At 37.2% G+C, this 19,572-nt stretch overlaps 2 protein-coding genes across 3 annotated transcripts; one reads left to right on the forward strand and one right to left on the reverse strand.

The window, feature by feature from the left end:
- Positions 1 to 38: 38 nt before the first annotated feature.
- Positions 39 to 9,830, reverse strand: polk (polymerase (DNA directed) kappa). Of its 2 annotated transcripts, none has more exons than XM_067438255.1 (14): positions 9,332 to 9,830; positions 7,685 to 7,804; positions 7,217 to 7,369; positions 7,014 to 7,145; positions 6,791 to 6,935; positions 5,556 to 5,657; positions 4,901 to 5,025; positions 4,658 to 4,824; positions 4,488 to 4,520; positions 4,272 to 4,368; positions 3,972 to 4,143; positions 2,206 to 3,246; positions 2,035 to 2,086; positions 39 to 704 (listed from the first exon to the last, which is right to left on the reverse strand). In XM_067438255.1, the coding sequence occupies exons 1-14, from the start codon at positions 9,476 to 9,478 to the stop codon at positions 605 to 607; spliced, it is 2,586 nt and encodes an 861-aa protein (XP_067294356.1). In that variant the 5' UTR covers positions 9,479 to 9,830; the 3' UTR covers positions 39 to 604. The 2 variants fall into 2 exon arrangements, with proteins under 2 accessions (XP_067294356.1, XP_067294355.1); XM_067438254.1 differs by having other exon boundaries at positions 5,556 to 5,753.
- Positions 9,831 to 10,556: 726 nt separating this feature from the next.
- On the forward strand, positions 10,557 to 19,352 carry ifngr2 (interferon gamma receptor 2). The gene is made up of 7 exons (XM_067438259.1): positions 10,557 to 10,949; positions 11,053 to 11,170; positions 16,619 to 16,770; positions 16,874 to 17,028; positions 17,123 to 17,270; positions 17,458 to 17,618; positions 17,900 to 19,352. The coding sequence occupies exons 1-7, from the start codon at positions 10,898 to 10,900 to the stop codon at positions 18,044 to 18,046; spliced, it is 933 nt and encodes a 310-aa protein (XP_067294360.1). The 5' UTR covers positions 10,557 to 10,897; the 3' UTR covers positions 18,047 to 19,352.
- Positions 19,353 to 19,572: the final 220 nt, after the last annotated feature.

The following is a 19,572-nucleotide window of genomic DNA, read 5'->3' on the forward strand; positions in this document are numbered from 1 at the left end:
GTTTCCAAACTAAGAAAAAACACCCTGAAACATTTACATACTTTAAAACAAAATTAAAAAGACAATTTTTTATTTGTTTGCTTTCTAAATAATTTTAGCTGCAAAGTAGATTCTACAATCCCACATCTATACAATTATGATTCTTCTGTATATGTTATTTAGATGGTAAATATTATTTCATGGTCTATAAAGTGCTTTGCACACCCACATACAACGAAATGCTCATTTGTTTTATGCAAAAAATAAAATTATTAAAAAAATATTTGAGCCATCCATCACTCATTAACATTACTGTAGAATTACCATCAATAATTTACATAGAAAGAGGAAAGTGCAAAAGTATAAATATAAGCATTTTTTCCACCACACAAACACACATTTTTATAAATACAAAAAATATATATCCAAATAGATCTTCAGCTTTGTGTCAAAGTACTGATACGGTATGATGTTCTCAGCACCATCTCTTATCAAGTGCCATCTTATTAAATACCTGCTTTTCTTCAGTTTGCATAATTCTTACTTGCTCCTTTAAACATATTCCCTGAAGTCAATCCAGCAAAGTCCTCATGGATGATATGATCTTTCTGGATTTGTAACAGAATTAGTCGTTTTGTCTGGTGTTGCCTTTGAAGAATTTGTCGATTGTGTGTTTTGTGCTCAACACTTTGGTTTTCTTTGCGGGAGGAAGAGATGATCCTTGTCTGTATTTAAAAATGGGGAATACATAGAAATCATGAGAAACAAGATCTATTAGCTTTAAGAGTTTGGGGTTGGTAAGATTTTCAAGTTTATGAAAGAAGTCTCTTATGCTTTAAATTACAGTGACCAGAAATATATTGAAATTTCACAATTTAAGAGAACAGCTTTTTTTTTTTTTTTGTACGTAATTTAATACTGTGATGCAAAGCTGAATGTTCAGTATCATTATATTCCAGTCTTCAGTCACATGATCCTTCATAAATCATTAAAAACATTAAAAAAGTTCACCCAATAATGAAAATTCTGTCATTAATTGCTTTCCCTCGTGTCGTTCGACACCTGTAAGACCTCATCTTCATCCGTTCATCTTCAGAACACAAATGAAGATACTTGTGTTGAAATCTGAGGGCTCAGAAAGACCTCCATTGGCAACAATGTCATTTCCTCTCTCAAGACCCATAAAGGCACTAAAGACGTCGTTACAAAGCCCATCTCACTACAGTGGCTCTACATACTGTTAAGAACCAATGAGAAGAATAGTTATTGTGCGCAGAAAAGACAACAACTAAATAACGACTTACAGTATATAGTGATGGCCGATTTTAAAACACCGCTTCATGAAGCTTCGAACCGTTATGAATAAGTGTATCGATTCATGATTCGGCTTGCCAAAGTCACGTGATTTCAGCAGTTTGACATGTGATCCAAATCATGAATTGATACACTGATTCATTAAGCTCCGAGGCTTCAGGAAGAAGTCATGACTATATAAGTCGTTATTTAGGTTTTTTTTGCCCACACAAAAACAATTCTCGTCGCTTCATAGAATGATTGTAGAATCACTGTAGTGAGATGGGCTTTGTAACGACATCTTTAGTGCCTTTTATGGGTCCTGAGAGAGGAAATGCCAATGGTGTCAATGGAGGCCTTTCTGTGCCCTCAGATTTCAACACAAATATCTTCATTTACTTATGTGTATGTTCTGAAGATGAACGGAGGTCTTACGGGTGTTTATCGGTATGAGGGTAAGTAATTAATGACAGAATTTTCATTTTTGGGTCAACCAACCATTTACTATGCTGATTTACTGCTCAAGAAACATTCTTATTATTATCAATCTTCCAAATAGTTGTGCTGTGTATATTAAACATTTAATTTTGTGGAACTAATGATACTTTTTTTCAGGATCCTATGATGAATGGAAAGATCAAAAGACACATTAATTTGAAATAGAATTCTTTCACTATTATATACATTTCTACCGACCCCAAACTTTTGAATTGCACATTCAAATGGTGTTTGCACGTTTTATTGCATTTTACAGTTTAATACCTTTTGCTCTTTTCTCTCACTTTAGAAACTCTTCCCTGGTCCCCCAATTGGCCTGGAAATGACAAAACAACAGGTATATTATAATCTTTTCCCTTTGAGCTACCTTATACTGGTCATGGTATCATTGTTATTTCCAAATGCGATTTCTTGCATTCTTCTACATAAACTGACCTCTTATGCTCTTGAGTGCAGGAGCATCTGAATGATCCGCAGGAGGATGAGATCCTCTGAACTCCAGCAGAACTTCCTGGTTGAGACACATATCCACATGCCGGTTGAAGAGAGTGAGGTCACCGGTGCTCTGCAGCTGACCGCACACGGGACACGTCAAAGACGAGCCTTTCAAGTCAGAAGACAACTCTGGGACAGCCTCAGGATTGCGTGTTGTGTGTGAGGCTTTAGAACTAGATTCAGAAAGAGGCCTCTTCATGTTAGGAACGACTAAACTATTTTCATTTCTTTTTGTCCTGTGACTAAAAAACGGAGTCTTGAAATCATTTTGGTCATCAGTTTCCATCCCTGGCAAAGAGATGCTAGTGGACGGTTTCTCTCCATTACAGGACGGGTTGAGGCTTGATGCAGTTGGTTCACTGTTGAGCTCAGCTGCATCCGAATCTGTGCGTTCATTACCCATTGCACCACCCTTCAGACATTCATCAATATGGTGGTTGAAGGCTGTGAGGTTTACATCCTTCATCTCTTTGTTGCAAACGGGGCAGGTGAGAAACTGCAGCACCTGGGTTGAGATTTTAAACGATGGCTTTAAAGTTGGACTTTTGTTTATGTATCCGGTTGCGTTTGTGTTTGACAAACTTGTTTTGTTTTCTGCTGTTGTGTCTGATTGAGGGTTTGTCATAGGCAGAGTTGAAGCAGCCGCGTCAGCACTTCTGTTTGTTTCGTCTGTATCAGCAATGACAGACATTTGCTCTTGTTGTTGCTGCTGAAGTCGTTTTGACTGTGCTCTTTGAAAAAAGGACTGCTGCTTAGGTTCTGTAGATTTGGGTATTTGCTCAGACACAGAAGGTACTTTCATCTCAACGGACTGCGGCTTTAGGAAACTGGCACTATCACTGCCTCCTTCTGCTTTGAGCGCAGATCCAGGACATTGCGTGAAACTGCCTGGATCTGATCCACCTTTCTGCAGGAACCCCATTATACTCCTCTGAAGAGGCTTTTTATCTTCAACGCTGATAAAGCCAGACACCCGGACGCCTGTTGAAAATCACACATCTCTTTATTAGCATGAGAACTTTTTTTAGAAACTGAATTTTACTATCTGAAACAAATACATAAAGTAGCTTCATATTTATAAAAAAAAAAAGTTCTGTATTATCAGATTCTTCATGTTTGATGTCAAATAACCTTTTTTAGATTTCACATCCTTTAAACAAAATACTTACTAATACATACACTACTGTTCAAAGGTTTGGGGTCAGTAAGATTTATTTGAATATATTACTCACCAAGGACACATTCAATTGATCAAAAGTGACAGTAAAGATATTTATTATTGTACAAAATATTTTTATTTCAAATAACTATAAACTTTCATCAAATAATCATGAACAAAAGCATCACCTTTTTTACAAAAATTAAGCAGCACAAATGTTTTCAACACTGGTAATCATGAGAAATGAAGAAATGAAACTGTAATATTTCACTTTTACTATATTTTAGATAGAATAAATGCAGCCTTGGTGATCATTTCTTAAGAAACAAAACAAAAATCTTACCAACCTCAAAATTTTGAACAGTTGTGTACACGTACACGTACACGTACACGTACACGTGTACACACACACACACACACACACACACACACACACACACACACACACACACACACACACACACACACACACACACACACACACACACACACACACACACACACACACACACACACACACACACACACACACACACATAATATATACCCATGAGTCTCAGCTTTAGTGGTTGAGGGCTGACACTTTCAATCTCAACTTTGAGAAGGTCCTTAGCAGCAGCAAAGATGTCCTCCTCAGTACATACAGCATATTGCAATGTAAACGCTCTGGTCTTCACTTCAAAGAGAACATTCTTCAACTTTAAAGTAACAGTTTTCCCCTATAACACAAAAAAAATCTTGTTCTTGATATCAAGTTATCACTGGCTGTATATGAAGCTCCATTTAAAACTGACAGAAGCTACTTTTACTATAACCTTAGACCGACTAGGGGGCGAAAAACAGGTACCTTGAGTCCCTCACGCTGTAGATCCTGTGCTAGGTCATGACAGAGCTCCCTGCACAGGGAATATTGCTCTTCTACATCATTCATCTCCCCAAACGTTCTAAAAGAAATATAAATTATACAATAAGGGATGGAGGAAACAGAATGTTGATTTCAAGTTTACAGATATGTTTTGGTCTGATACATGTGCTGAAGACTAAAAAACACTGAGCAAATTACCTCTCAGTGCTCATGCTTTTTCTTTCTGAGTCCCTGAAATAAAAGACCAGATCGCCCACGAAATATTAGAATAGCAAATCTGTATCCAACAAACCAGTTCTATGTAGTTGATCAATATTACTTAAATACTGTATGTTTGACACTTTAACATATACATTAACACTGCAAACCTCTCGATATATGTGGAGCCCAAACCCAAAGATATGTGAAGGAAATGGTGCCAAGAGGTTTCTGAAAAAAGCAGGGAAAGTAACGCCATCTGCTGGCCAAGTTGAGCACAGCTGACAATCCCCAAAGCAGCTAGCATCTTCTCAGTCACCTTTCCAACACCAGACACCTGGAATAAATAAGCAATACTTTTAGGCCACGTCAATGAGCAATAAAACAGCCACGGATAAAAGTGTCAGGCAGACCTTTCTGACTGGAAGATCCTTTATAAACTCCATCACAACTTGTCTATCAGGAGGAATTCGGTACTGGCCATTGGGCTTGTTCTTGTCACTGCATACCTTTGCAAGCATCATGTTTGGGGCAATACCTACAACAGAGAATAATGTGAATGTTTGTGCATACAGTATAAATACTGGATATATTTATGCTTCAAATTTAAAGGCACAGTATGTAAGTTCCACCGCTAGAGGTTGCCTATTCAAAACAATAACAGAGTGTGGAGTGTGGAACCATAAAGCCGTTTTCACTTTATTAAGTTATCTTTGGCGACAGAACCTGCAGCAAACAATAATGAATACTCATGCAAAACAAACAACTGGGGCTTGCTAGAAACTACAGGAGATAGTCAGCTTTGATGCTACTACTACCACCACCAATTTTTTTCAGGAATGGAACTTCTTTTGGTTTCTGGTTACTGACAGCTGAGAGTAGGGGGGAATGACCAAAGACAACACTGGTTAACACTGGTTCTGTATTTCTCTGGATTTAAATGTTGCAAACATTTGATATAATGCAATTACACAAATCGACAAAATATATAACATTGTTCTTGTGCAAAACCATACATATTGTACCTTTAAGGGTAAAAAACGAAGAAGAAAAAATCCGCTCCTTCACCTGCACTGGCAGTAAGAGATGTTTTCTGCTCAATTCGGAAGCGCATCTCCCTCACAGCCTCCTCTGCACTTGTCCCAAACACCTCTGCTTTCCCTTCAGCTCCTGACAGAGAGGGCGAGGAGCAGGGACTGTCCTCAAACAGCACAGGGGAAATTCCATCTTTTTCCGATTCACCCGCAAACCTTCCTCCATCGTTTTCTTTTCATCAGAATAAAGAACAAACATCATGCTTATATAATCGTTCATAATAAAAGACAGACTGTGGGCATCTTTTTAAATTTCTCTAGACCAGGGTTTTCATTCTTTAAGATGCCAAGGACTCCCAAATATGATTATTCTTGTGTGGGAATTTAAAATGTAAAAAACTTCTTTTACAATTGAAACTTTAACTTCAACTTAACAACAAACTTCAACTCAACAAACTTCAACTTCAATTACAGCTGTAATTACATGCAGGTTCTTTTTAAATACAAGTATGTGTGGACGTACAGAATAACTGCATTGTATCAATGATTATTTTAAAGGTAAATAAATATTAGATAAAGACACTTAATATAAATTGGAACCAGTGACTTACATTTAGGTTAGAATAAATGTTATTTAAATAAATAGCAATTTAGGTTATAAAGCATATACATTTTTAATTTATTTTAGAAAATGACCAATGGCTGCTAGATAAGACCGTATTGCTCATCTTGGATCGTGCAGAGCCTCTTAAGCCCTTTGAAACTGCATTGAGTTGGACCTTCAACTGTTGGTTTCCATTGAAGTCCACTGTGTGGAGAAAAATCCTCATTTTTTTAAATTTCTTTCTGACTGAAGAAAGAAAGACATGAACATCTTGGAGGAGATGCAAATCAATGCATTTTTATAAGAAAAATATCCATATTTAATCTTTAGAAAGTTTTAAATACTGATATTGCGTGGATGCGCTTTTTTGGACTTCAAAATCTAGTCCCCCATTCACTGCCATTATAAAGCTTGGAAGAGCCAGGATATTTAATTTAACTCTGATTGTGTTTGTCTGAAAGAAAAATGTCATATACACCTTAGGATGGCTTGATGGTGAATAAATCATGGGATCATTTTTGGGTGAACTATCCCTTTAAATTATATAAATTTGTATTGCATTTCATTACATTTTATACACTGCTTATCTCTAATCTTTTCCACAGACCCCATATCACTTCCAGTTTGAAACCCCCTGCACTAGTCAGTAGACTTCAGTAGCACACCTGTCTTGGCATAACACATGTGATGTGTTCGCATGGTCTCCGGCCAGTCCTTCCGCTGCTCCAGATGCTCAGTGATGTCCAGATAAGCCTCGTCCAGACTCACAGGCATGAAATGAGGATCATACTCTGAAAATATCTCCCGTACCTTTAAGACAGACCCAGGCATGAGGAAACGACAGCAGTTATGACTATTAAATATTGGACTAACTAATGTATAACATACCTGGGCACTCACTGCTCTGTATTTGTCAAAGTTGGTGGGCATGATGACTAGGTTTGGACAGAGCTTCTTCGCTATGAACCCTGGCATGGCAGCACGGACACCAAACCTCCTGGCGTGGTAATTGGAGGTTGACTGGAATTGATAAAGACAATGTCAACACTGGACATGTGATGATGTTCTGTGAGCTTTTTTCAAATTCTCACCAGCATGCTCATGGATCCCACTGCCATCGGTTTGTCCTTTAGCTCCGGGCAGTCTCTCATTTCTACAGCAGCATAGAACGCGTCCATGTCTACGTGAATGATCACACGGCCCAACTCTCGACCCCTCTCCAGTTCACATTTTAGTTTGTCCACCTATGGTGCGAAAACTCTTAAATAAGAATTCTGACTAAAGAGGTGAAGAAAAAGGGCCTACAACTAACGTATTATTTCATTTTATATTTTGGCTAAAGCTCAAAAAATGTCCAGTTCATGTTTCACTCCAGTTTATATTTTGCATAAGGAAAACGTAGCTTATTTTAAGATGTATTGCATTGTGACAATAAAGCACAATGCTGACATACATTTATAATGGCCGCAATGTATAATTCACAATGTCTCGAAATAATACATCCTATCAAAACTTTTTTATTATTAACATTTATGACAATCATTAATAGAGTTGATTACCTCAGCTTGTGCTTGCTTCATCTGGTCTTTAGTGATTCTTGATTTTTGCTCCATCATCTTTTCAATGCGCTGATTCACCTGCCGCTCCTTCTTAAGTTCATTCTCATAAAATTTAGATCCCTGTCATTCAAAAGAACAATTTTCTAACTGCATTATAAATGGGTCAATGTCAACACTGTCCTCCACTGTGACCTGCTATATTTCATATAAAATTATTAACCCCTGGTTTCAAAGACAAGGCTTAAAGGGTTAGTTCACCCAATTGAAATGAAATGTATGTCATTAATGTCTCACCCTAATGTCGTTCCACACTCGTAAGACCTCCGTTCATTTTCGGAACACAGTTTAAGATATTTTATATTTAGTCCAACAGCGTATCTAAGTGTATATGCTGTCCATGTCCAAAAAGGGAATAAAAACATCATCAAAGTAGTCCATATGTGACATCAGTTAGTTCATTAGAATCTCTTGAAGCATCGAAAATACATTTTGGTCCAAAAATAGCAAAAACTACGACTTTATTCGGCATTGTCTTCTATTCTTGTATTTTTGATGCTTTTTTTAGTCTGTCGGACTAAATATAAAATATCTTAAACTGTGTTCTGAAGATGAACGGTCTTGCGGGTGTGGAATGACATTAGGGTGAGTCATTAATGACATCAATTTCATTTTTGGGTGAACAGTTTATAAGCATAAATTAGCCTAGTCCCAGACTAAACAGGTTTGAGCTGTTTTAACTAAAATAACAGTAACTTGCAGTGATACATCTAAAAATACGTACCGGTAAGTGTCATTGTTTTGTCTCAAGATGCACATCAGTAAATAATGTTTTTTTTTGTCTTCTTTTTTTCTCTAAGGCATGTTTTAATAAAGCTACTTTAAGGGATAGTTCACCCAAAAGTGAAAACTGTCCAATAATTCGTCCCAATAATACTCGCCCTCAAATCATCCTAATGACTTTCTTCTTTCAGCTAAACACAATCAAGATTTATTAAAAAATACAAAACAAAACACTGGTCACACATATAAAGTGTAAAACCAGAAATGTTGGAGGATTTCAATACATGACAGGAGGATCTTGAGTTTGTTGCCCGGCCCTATTTGTTTGAACTGCGAGAGTAATTTTTTGTTGTTGTATATAACTCTGCTTGTGTTTGGGTCATATACACCTTGAGGTTGAGTAAATTATGGGATAATTTATACTTTTTGGTAACTATCACTTTAAATGTCCTAATTGAACTAAGGATTAATACTGACTTAATACCAGTTCTGTATTTTATTTTATTAACATTTTAATTAACTTATAACATGATACAATTTTGTACATCTGAACAGTTTAAATGTCAAGCCTAAGGACAGGACTAATTCAAATTTGATTCAAATAAATTACAATTTGATTTCATTTTATTTATATATATATAACAGTGCAGCACTAATGACACATAATTATTTAACTTGATAGAAACTGATATTTTCTAAACTTTATACATAAAATATATTTCTCACAGTATAAAAAAATAACTTTATAATATATAATGATGATACATGATAAAATATAATGATATAATAATTAATATTAGTAATACTTTTTAAAAAGCTTAATGTCCACGTTGTGTTTCAACTTCAATAATAAACAGCTGTACAGACCTTGGAGGCTTCCAGAATAATCTTGTTGATCTTGTCTCTGTCTAGTCCCTCCATGCCAGCCTTGTTATCATTGAGAGCGATCCTGGAGAGAAGATGAGCTCCAGAGCTGCTGCTGCCCCCACTCACGTCACCCTGATGGTCCCCCATTCCTGCTATTTTCACACGATTTACTTCCTTCAGCAAACTAATACCTGCTGTGGCCCAGTAAGCAATCTGCCATGGATGCTACACTTATAGTATTGTTGTGGTCTTATTCTGACAGCAGGCAAATAATGTTTATTTTTTGCTTCCAATGACAGCTTTTACTCTAACTAACGTTAACGTTAGTTGGTTTGATGAGTATTATACAAATAGATCGATATCACTGAATGCATTTTAAAGGTATTAAGTTAATCACTTAACTGTCTCGCAGTTTTATAGTTAAAAAACGTACACTTGTCAAGTATTCGCGGGTTTATAGTCGCCAACTAAAAAACAATAACAATATAAAATTGCCATAGCCCCCATTTTTGAACGTCTTGTTCTTGTAGAGAGGAACACTTCAGCATGAACTTCTTTAGCGCCACCTGCTGTACTGGAATATTATGAACGGATATCTTGAAACACCCGTTTTTTTTTCAAGTTGCGTATCACTCACTACTACCAGGAAGGATCATAACCACTTGATTTTTAAACAACATTCGAGATGTCACACATTCTGAAAATTGTGATCATATCAGATGGTTCATATGTTTTAAATGATATATGCACACAAGATGTGCCATTTTGTTTATTGTGAGCGACTTCTAAAGGACGTTTTTGGCCCCTTGAAGACCACTATAAGAATAATCATACTAATTTTACTTTTATTGTAGCTACAACTTTTTTATTATTTTTTTGGGGGGGGGGGGGGGGGGGGGGGGGGGTCATAAGAAGAGAATGCCGAGCAGGAGAACATAGTAAAACAAAAACAAAGAAGAATTATGTTTTTAATTAATATATAATGTGTTTTATTAATGGATCAGGTTTGTTTTATACTTCCTTGTCCGTCAAAGCTTCACACTCCACACAGTAGGTGGCGGAAATGAACCAAAGCTGGTTTGCCAACCGCCATTAAAATATAGAAGAAGACTATCATGGCTTCCGTATGCTTCCGTCAGAGATTGCATTGGGTGCGTCTCAATCAGATCCATAGTTCACTAGTCAGGGCACTGATTAGGACATAAGTCAGTGGGCTGACTCACTGATCAGTTCTCTGACTGACTACTGAATTTGATTGAGACGCACCCTTCGACACGAGTGCGCAGAAGCTGGAAGGTAGCAGCGACTGATTGTAATACAAATGGGATTTATAAGTAAAGACGTAGTAATAAAATAGTTCTGCCGCATTTATTAACTTATGGATTTAACATATACCTTTGTGCTATAACTGTATTGTGTGAGACTGTGAGGCTTTTCTACCGAACTCCTTACACTGCATTTGTTCACCGTAAGAGGAACTGGCGTGTTTCGTCAAGTAAATCAGAATGGCGCTTCATCAAAACGCGCAGGGTTCACGGTGAAAAACATGGATTCAAAACCGTAGAAATGACGCGCCACATTCACGTAGTGACGGTTTTGATACTGATAACTAACATCGGTAAGGAGATTATATGATTTGTGGAATTGCCATAGTGGTAAACAACGTGTCATTGCTTTCACGTCCTTAAACGCCGTCTGTCTGTCTGCCTGTTTTATTTCAGAGAGGACATTCGGCTTAAATCCGCCTGAAGATGTCAAGCTAGTCGGATCAAATCTGCAGTGGAAGCCAGGGGAAGTGAATGACTCAGTGCTGTATTCATTGCAGTACAACCGTAACTCGTAAGCATAACGTTAATTGTAATTTGGTTGTAGTATCCCCTATACTACAACCAAATTGTAATTTGGTTGTAGTATCCCCTATACTACAACCAAATTACAATTCTGTCATTTACTCTGCCTCATCTTGCTTCAACCCCGTTTTATATTTCTTTCTATGCTGTAATTGTCTGGCTATCACCACCAGACCAAGCTAAATTTATGATTGAACACTGGTCTGGGGAGTCTGCTCTGTTTTTTGAAACTCAACTAGTATTATTCAAATGAGTCTGTATGCAAATTGGATATTCTTCAACTAATCAGACCACAAGAGGCGTGATCAACGGGCAACAACCAAGGGGGTAATCTAGCGCTCGGAAAGCGTTCCACCCCTAGGGGCTGCCATTGCTAACCAAGCCATCACCTGCTGTTAGCATCCCATTGACTCCCATTCATTTTTGAGTCACTTTGACAGTGAATAACTTTACATCAGAGGCGTTTAAAGACTCCATTTGTCCATTGTTTATTTCTAAAGAAACACGACAATGCATAAAAGGCTCCGTTACCTTGTATCTTACACTATCGCCCCTAGAAGCTGTTTTTGTAAAAATAGGCTAACTATTGCGTCATAACCAACGCGACTCTGTCGCACAGTTGAGAAATTACCGTATAGACCTGAGGAGACGCTCGCAGGCAATCTTTTACTGTCTATGAGACAGTCGGGGGGACGTGGAGACATAAAGTCTGATAAAGTCAAGGGAGAAGAATGGGGAGAAGCCCATAGTGAGCCAAAAGCAACGGGAGAAAATATTTAAACAACTTGATTCAGCTTTCACTTTCCACAACTACTAGAAGACCTACAGCTGTCAGACAGGAGGCTCACGTCACATCTACGTCGTCAAGCTCAGTCTGAGCCTGCGCAGTTCACTCAGCCATCAGGAAGTGAGTGCTCCTATACTGACATCACTTAACGCCGTAGAAGGCAATGGGATCGCTCCGTCCATTTCTTTTACTGTTCATGGTTCCACCCATAGGGGCGGCCATTGCTAACCAAGCCATCACCTGCTGTTAGCATCCCATTGACTCCCATTCATTTTTGAGTCACTTTGACAGTGAATAACTTTACATCTGAGGCGTTTAAAGACTTCATTTTGTCCATTGTTTATTTCTAAAGAAACACGACAATGTATAAAAGGCTCCATTACCTTGTATCTTACACTATTGTGCGACTCTGTCGCACAGTTGAGAAATTACCGTATAGACAGGAGGAGACGCTCAGAAGCGGACCACTAGTGGTCCATGAGGGTACTGCAGGTGGTCCGTGGAAAGGCAAAATAAAATAAAAAAAATTTTTACCTTCATTTTACCAGGAAATTCCCATAAGAAAAATAAAAAGTAAAAAGAATATGTAGGCCTATATTTATATAACATTTGTATTAAATTGTCAAGTTATTATGCGATTACTAAAATAGCGTGGCGCTCGGCTGTGACATTCAAGTTCAGTGCGGTTATGGATCGGTGGATAGCAACTGGTTCTCTGAACAGAAAAGAGACAGAGGCAGAAGTTACAAAAAATTAAAAGATTGACAGTGAGTTGGATGCATCTATGAGCCAGATTCATCATTAAAAAAAAAACAAAGAAAAGGAGGGTGAAGAGAAAATACTGCGAAAGCTTTTTAGCATTAGGGCCCTTGAGTAAATAAATAAATAAAATATGTGGCAGCCGTTGTGTGCAGTAAACTTTCCTTTAACAAGCCTGTTGTACTGATGTGATGAGTAGTTATAGTTTTAGTGCTAGGAAGCCTATTTAAAGGTGCGGATTAATTCAGGCAGGACTGTGTGTAGACATATTTTATTATGTGTTATGAGGTGGTCCGCAAATTTTTTTTAAACAAATAGTGGTCCACACACACAAAAAGTTTGAAAACCCCTGGTCTATGAGACAGTCGGGGGGACGTGGAGACAAAGTCCGATAAAGTCAATGGGGAAGAATGGGGAGAAGCTGATAGTGAGCCAAAAGCAACGGGAGAAAATATTTAAACAACGGGATTCAGCTTTCACTTTCCACAACTACTAGAAGACCTACAGCTGTCAGACAGGTTGCTTACGTCACATCTACGTCGTCAAGCTCAGTCTGAGCCTGCGCAGTTCACTCAGCCATCAGGAAGTGAGTGCCTCTAATTGACCTAATTTTCCGCCATTGAGGTCTTTGGGATCGCTCTGTCCATTTCTTTTACTGTCTATGAGTAGAGAGCAGGAAGTACAGCAGTGATATCAAAAGCCCGCCCACACTCTTCACTGATCAACAATTCAACAATTAATTATGTTGGTGTGAAATAAACAGTTATGGAAATGTAGAAATTAAAGCTAAAGCTCCAATCTGCCCCCAAAAATGCTAAGCACAAAAAGAGAAGTTAGACAGAATTTCAGTCAACACTCGGAATTTGTCGTCTGCATTTAACTATCCAAGTTATATGCTTAAAGAGATACTTCACTGCCTTTTCATATTAAACTATGTTAGTCCCTTAACTAAAACGAGTTGATACATAACACTCGTCTGGCGCTTTTCTAAGCGGATTAAAAAGGAGAACTATAATGTATGACGTAGTACACAATTGACAGAAATGAGAGAGGGAGATGTGAGGGAGGATTTTTCAGGCGTGACTTTTTACTGCGCCGAGTCGAAGTACTCTCAGAAGTGCTATTCCGGCATACATTATAGTTCTCTTTTTTAATCCGCTTAGAAAAGCGCCATGTTTCATTTTATGTTCATCGTACGTCGCTAACTGATTTAGCTGGATTTGATTATTGACGATTTGGCTTGATCTCGAATTGTTTGGTTCTTCAAGGCTCATCCTGGACTTGCTGTCATAGCAACAGGTCCGTTAGCTTAAACCTGCTCGGGAACGGCAGACTTATTTCATGTAAACAGGATTAGATCGCATCTTGAGGTGATACTTAAAATCTGTCCCAGCCACTGCTACTTTATTACAAGAGTTCCTAACTGAACCAGGAGCAATAATAATTTAAAATAGTAATAAATATAAAAGTTTATTTGAAAATATTTTAATGTTGTGTAAAATTTGCGTATAATACTATAGACACAGTCACTTGATTGAGAGATTTATTTGTGAATTGTGGTGGAATAATTACTTTATAGTTGTATTGGAGGTTTACACACATTGGCCCTCATTTACCAAAAGTGGGTACACCAAATTTCCAGCGTACACCTTGCGTACACCCAAACCCACGGTGACTTTGAGATTCATCAATATGGACGTTGGCGTACGCACGGCACGCTCAAATCCTCCGCCAGCTAAGGAGGTGGTGTACGCTCGTTTGAGTTAATGCGAAAATGCGCAGAAAAACAATTCCTAACACCACAAAACGCACTGACAAGATATGCTATATTATGACCCACTGTAAAAAACAACAACAACAACATAGTAATTATAAACTTCAGTGTTTATTTTTGTGCAACGTAGACTTCCATGTTTAATTTGTGTGACTATAGGCTACCAAAGCATTTGAGCATGTATTCCTCCAGTTGCGAGCCTGCCTGGCAGCTGTGCACGGACTGGGACTGAAAATAATTCAGACTGACAAAATAATAAAAATTACATTCTTCTTTTAAATATTAATAAAATAAATAATAACAGCATTCTTCTTCTAAATATCAATAAGCGTCATTAATAATAAAAATAATAATATAATAAAAAGAATCTTACAAATTGTCATGCAATTATTAATGTGAATGAATGGTACTCCACATCACATCATCATATTGTACACCCCAATACATGTGCCGTGATACGAAATTAAATACTAATTGTTTTAAAACGTGCTGTAAAATAATGCACTGTGAGTTAATTTCTCATCCAAACAGCTTTAAACTGCTGGAGTGCGCTTCTCAACCCCCACACTATTAACAGTACTCGTAATTTGGGTCCATATTTGTTTGTTTTTTGGGCGCCTTTAATCCCACTCTTTAAACTCCCAAATAAAACAATTTCGCTTTTTTCCAAAAATTTTCCCTGGTAATTGTCTCGATGGGTGCGTCTCAATCATCTCACTAGTTCAGTAGTGGGGACACTGATCAGGGAGTCAGCCCATTGACTTATGTCCTAATCAGTGCCCTGACTAGTGGACTAGTAAGATGATTGAGACGCGCCCAATCTCCACGTCGGAGAAGTTTCGCTTCTTTGCCGTCTTCCGTGTGTCCATGGCGTAAAATGAGGGCGTGGGGGAGGCGGAGACTTGAATCTATAGGGGCGTGTTATTCTAATGACGATCGTTTTCAGCCGCCGCATTTATCAAGGGCAAGTATTGCGTACACCTGAATTGCAGAGGTGCGCACAGCTTCATAAATCAGGCGGTGAGAGGAGTGTAAGCATAATCTTACGCCAACATGTACGCCCCGTTTCTACTCAAGATTGATAAATGAGGGCCATTGTGCAGTTAATCTCCGTCGTGCATTAATGTGAATGATGATGGATATTATGGGAGTGGCTTAATGCAGCGCAAGCAATGCAGATAATTTGATCTTGACCATTAAGAAACTTGAATTAATACTGTCACATAAAAAATCTGCTTCTAATTGAATTAATAGAGAAATTACAACATTAAAATAAAAATGTAAAGGGTGTACAAATATTATAAAATCGTGAATATAAATAATTAGGAATCATATTCATCAAAACAGTGCACATTTAATTGATCTAACTTTTATGTTGGTTTGGTCGTTTGTCTGTTTCCTTATAAAGGTCCAGAAATTAATGTTTTTTCTTCTTCTTTTTTCTTTGACAAGTTTTTTGCCAGGTGGCTTTTTTAATTATATGATGTCATTACGTTGTCTTGACGCCAGCCAATCGCTGCATTGCTGATCGTGGTTTCGAGTATCGATGCATCTGCCCTCTTCAGGGAAGACAGGCACGAGCAGTGATCTCAGATAACTTAATCCAGATATTTTAATCCAATCCACAAATTCGTTTGAAGAACCAAATTAGCCAGAGATCAGTTATCAGGATTAAAAGATCTGGGATCTGTCAAATAATCTCGGATGTATTAAGTGAGGTACGAAGAACAGGCCCCTGGACTTAGTGGGCTAAGCTAAATGCTACCGCATCAGAATGTGCACTGAGACGAGAGAGGTATGTATCAACTCGTTTTAATTAAGGGAAAAACATAGTTTAATATGAAAAAGCGGTGAAGTATCCCTTAAACACACAGCGAAAACCCACACACTCAGAGAAGTGTCAGCATCCAGTTTGGTGTCTTGCTCAAGGGCACCTCAGTCATTTCCTGTCGGTATTGAGAATTGAAACCGCAACTTTTGGGGTACCAGTATGACTATCCATTAGGCCGCGACTTCCCTGTGAAAGTGAATGGGGTGGTCATATAACATATCACTTGGCCTTGCATTATCATCTTGCCTTAAACTAACTCATTCTGTATTGTTATTTTGATTTTTAGCACGAAGGGCGAATGGCTCAATGTGTCGAGACATTTTGGAACACAATTTAATATCACTCCTGAATTTTATGGAGCAGTATTTCGAGTTCGCGCAGAGAAAGGAAACGAACTGTCAGCCTGGCAGTATTCAAATCCAGTCCAATGTGTGAATGGTCAGTATTGCTTTATGGGGTTATATTATGTACCTTCCTTTTTATATGTTTGTTTATCACCTCTAATGTCTAACACAATATCTTTGTTTTTTGTGTTTCACAGTTAAGTCGTGTGTTCCTGTGGTGAATCTGATTGTAACACCTGTAATGGTTTCCCTGACTATGGCACATATGGACGAGAGCTTGGAGAAGGAATATGGGGAGCATATTGAGTTTAATATATCGATCTGGAAAGTGGTTAACGAAATACACCAAAAGGTCTCTTGCTTCCTTCACAAAAAAATGACATAAACATTTTACTATTTCTGTAAGAGGAGTAGTGTAAAGCTGACAAGAGTTTTTGATCTTACAGGTACAGTCTTTTATCACTAATCACAAGAAAGAACCCATGAAAGATCTGGAACCAGGGCAAACCTACTGTTTCCAGGTTGAATATTTGCATTACGGCCAGCGTTATGGAAACGCTACCGAGAAAAAATGTGTCGTTATCCCGGAAACACGTGAGTCTTATTAACTTTATTACTAAGTGCACAAGCTCCATTCAAAGTGTTTGTGATTAAATCCAACTGTAAATTCATTAACTTACTTTTTAGACACTGAAATTAATCATGTGCTGCAATAAATTATTACTTGTGCATTGATTTGTTTAACTGAAATGTGTTCTTTCATTCTTTTTGTCCTGTGTAGCTGAAATAGTAAGGAGAAATTTTTGGCTCTCTTGTATATTAACCACACTTTTTGTTTCGGCCATGTGTGGTGTTTTTATTTTTATACTTATTAAACACCACAAAAAGTTAAAACGGTGCCTACAGCCTCTCCAACTGGAAATTCCTGACCATTATCGAGAGGTACACATCCATACTTTATAAATATTATTTCAACTGAGATAAAGTAACTGAACGGTAGCTCAATGACAACCTATAACAATGAGTTGTGCTTTTATGATAAATAATGTTTTGGTGCATGTTGTCAAATTTGTTTTGAGTTCTGAAGAGGCCTGTAATCGGGCAACACATTTTTCTTAAATGATCATTGATTCATCAGTTAGAAGAGTTTGGTGTGAAAATGTGGAATATTATATTATTATATTTTATTTGTATGAATATTTATGTTCTTTCCCTTTATGTAGGTTTTGTATAATGGGTTTCCTCTGCAAGCATGTCCAAGTCCCAGCAGTCAGAGTTTACCGGAATGTGACATGATCACAGTAATGGAGAACCGCAATGAGGAACAAAATGACCAGAAGGAGGAACAAGAGAAAAGGTCTTTCGCGTAAAGCATGTTCTTAGTTTATTTACTTTTTTTTCCTTTTGTGTTTTTATTTTCTGTTAACATACTTTGCACATCACTAACAAGCTTACAAATTCAGATCTGTCTGTCCTCCATAAATCTATCAGAAAACAGTTACATCAGAGTATTAATATTATTATTTTGTAATGTTTTTTGGGAGCTATTTGGTTTAGATTTGATGTCATTGATTGACATTTCAGGCACTTTTAACACTAACTGAAAATCAGCATTTTTTGCCACACTTTTATGATAATGTAATTGCTATACATTTTATCTGCATAGTAGCGTATATGATGGACTGTGTAGAAATTCAACAAAATTTTGCCCAAAAACATTCAAATAACTTTAAGAAATATTCATATCACTGTAATGGCACTAACAGTGGCTGGCTGATCCATTTGACCACCTGATATTCCTTCCCTGTCACAACTTAACTTTTGTTACAATACAAGTTTACAGTTTTGAGTATTACAAATGAGTTACTTTTTAATATAATTCAAAGTTCTCTTTAAATACCTGTACACAGTTGGTCTTTAAAATTATTTCTTGTAGTATATTTGAGCACTTCATATATAGCAAATTAATATCTATACACTTATGAATACATTGTAAAAAATCAATGTTTGATGAGTAGAGTTCATTTGGAAAAGTAGGGTCTGCGACTCTGCGTCAGAACTGATTGTAATGACGTTCAGTTGCATTTTATTTGACAGTAAGTGTACTTACCTAGGAAAGTACTGGTTAAAAGATAACTACATAGGTTATGGGTAGGTTCAGGGTCAATACCTACTTATTAGTTATTAAATACAAATGTGCAGGACTGTGAAATCTCCCAAATAAAGTGATATTACGGTTAATTGGGCTGCTTTTGGAAAAAAAAAAGGTTGCTCTTGTTTATGTACATATGGAAAAGTGCCTACATTTGTGATAGTGGCTTTTAACATGAAATACCGGGTGTGTATTTGTGGGGGCTGAATATTTTTTTATGCTGTAAAATTGTTACATGACAGTGTTGTTTAAATGCACATTGTTTGATTAATGGCTTTAGTGTAATCTGAACACTGGAGATTTGAAACTACTGCTAAGCTCTCACTATGTTCTTAGTTGAGAGATTAGATATGACTTTGTTTTTGCATAACTCTGAAATGGTTCTAAATTCAACTGTGAACTGGTCATTTTTCTTTTTTGTTTAGTTTTTTACAGATTATCTTTTTTGTTTGAACCTGTGTAAGACAATGTATATATAGTGTAACAATTGCTATAAAAAATAAAAAGGTAAATTACAAAAAAAAGTGTGTTTCTTTTTGTTTAGTTTTTCGCTTAGAGCTGTATGCTAATTGCTTGCAATTAATGCTAATTAATTGCTAATTAAATGCAGACTTGATCTGAAAAAAATAAACATAAAAAATTCCAACCACAAGAGGGCACAAGCCTACTTGACAAGTTACCAGACAGCGTTATCTTCAGTGCATTTAACTACACACCTTACTTCGTGAACCCCTACTTTTCACA

The sequence above is a fragment of the Pseudorasbora parva genome, chromosome 3 (assembly GCF_024679245.1).
Source record: "Pseudorasbora parva isolate DD20220531a chromosome 3, ASM2467924v1, whole genome shotgun sequence".
NCBI classification, from domain to species: domain Eukaryota; kingdom Metazoa; phylum Chordata; class Actinopteri; order Cypriniformes; family Gobionidae; genus Pseudorasbora; species Pseudorasbora parva.

What these genes read in the sequence shown, in the direction of transcription:
- polk (XM_067438254.1), bottom strand. Translation starts at nt 9,478, where the DNA reads ATGGGGGACCATCAGGGTGACGTGAGTGGGGGCAGCAGCAGCTCTGGA. An exon ending in TACAGCGTGAGGGACTCAAG is followed by an intron (nt 4,144 to 4,271) that starts GTACCTGTTTTT and finishes TTTGTGTTATAG; the next exon opens with GGGAAAACTGTTACTTTAAA. An exon ending in GTGAGAGAAAAGAGCAAAAG is followed by an intron (nt 705 to 2,034) that starts GTATTAAACTGT and finishes TTTTAAATACAG; the next exon opens with ACAAGGATCATCTCTTCCTC.
- ifngr2 (XM_067438259.1), top strand. Translation starts at nt 10,898, where the DNA reads ATGACGCGCCACATTCACGTAGTGACGGTTTTGATACTGATAACTAAC. An exon ending in TTGCAGTACAACCGTAACTC is followed by an intron (nt 11,171 to 16,618) that starts GTAAGCATAACG and finishes TTTGATTTTTAG; the next exon opens with CACGAAGGGCGAATGGCTCA. An exon ending in TGTCGTTATCCCGGAAACAC is followed by an intron (nt 17,271 to 17,457) that starts GTGAGTCTTATT and finishes TGTCCTGTGTAG; the next exon opens with CTGAAATAGTAAGGAGAAAT.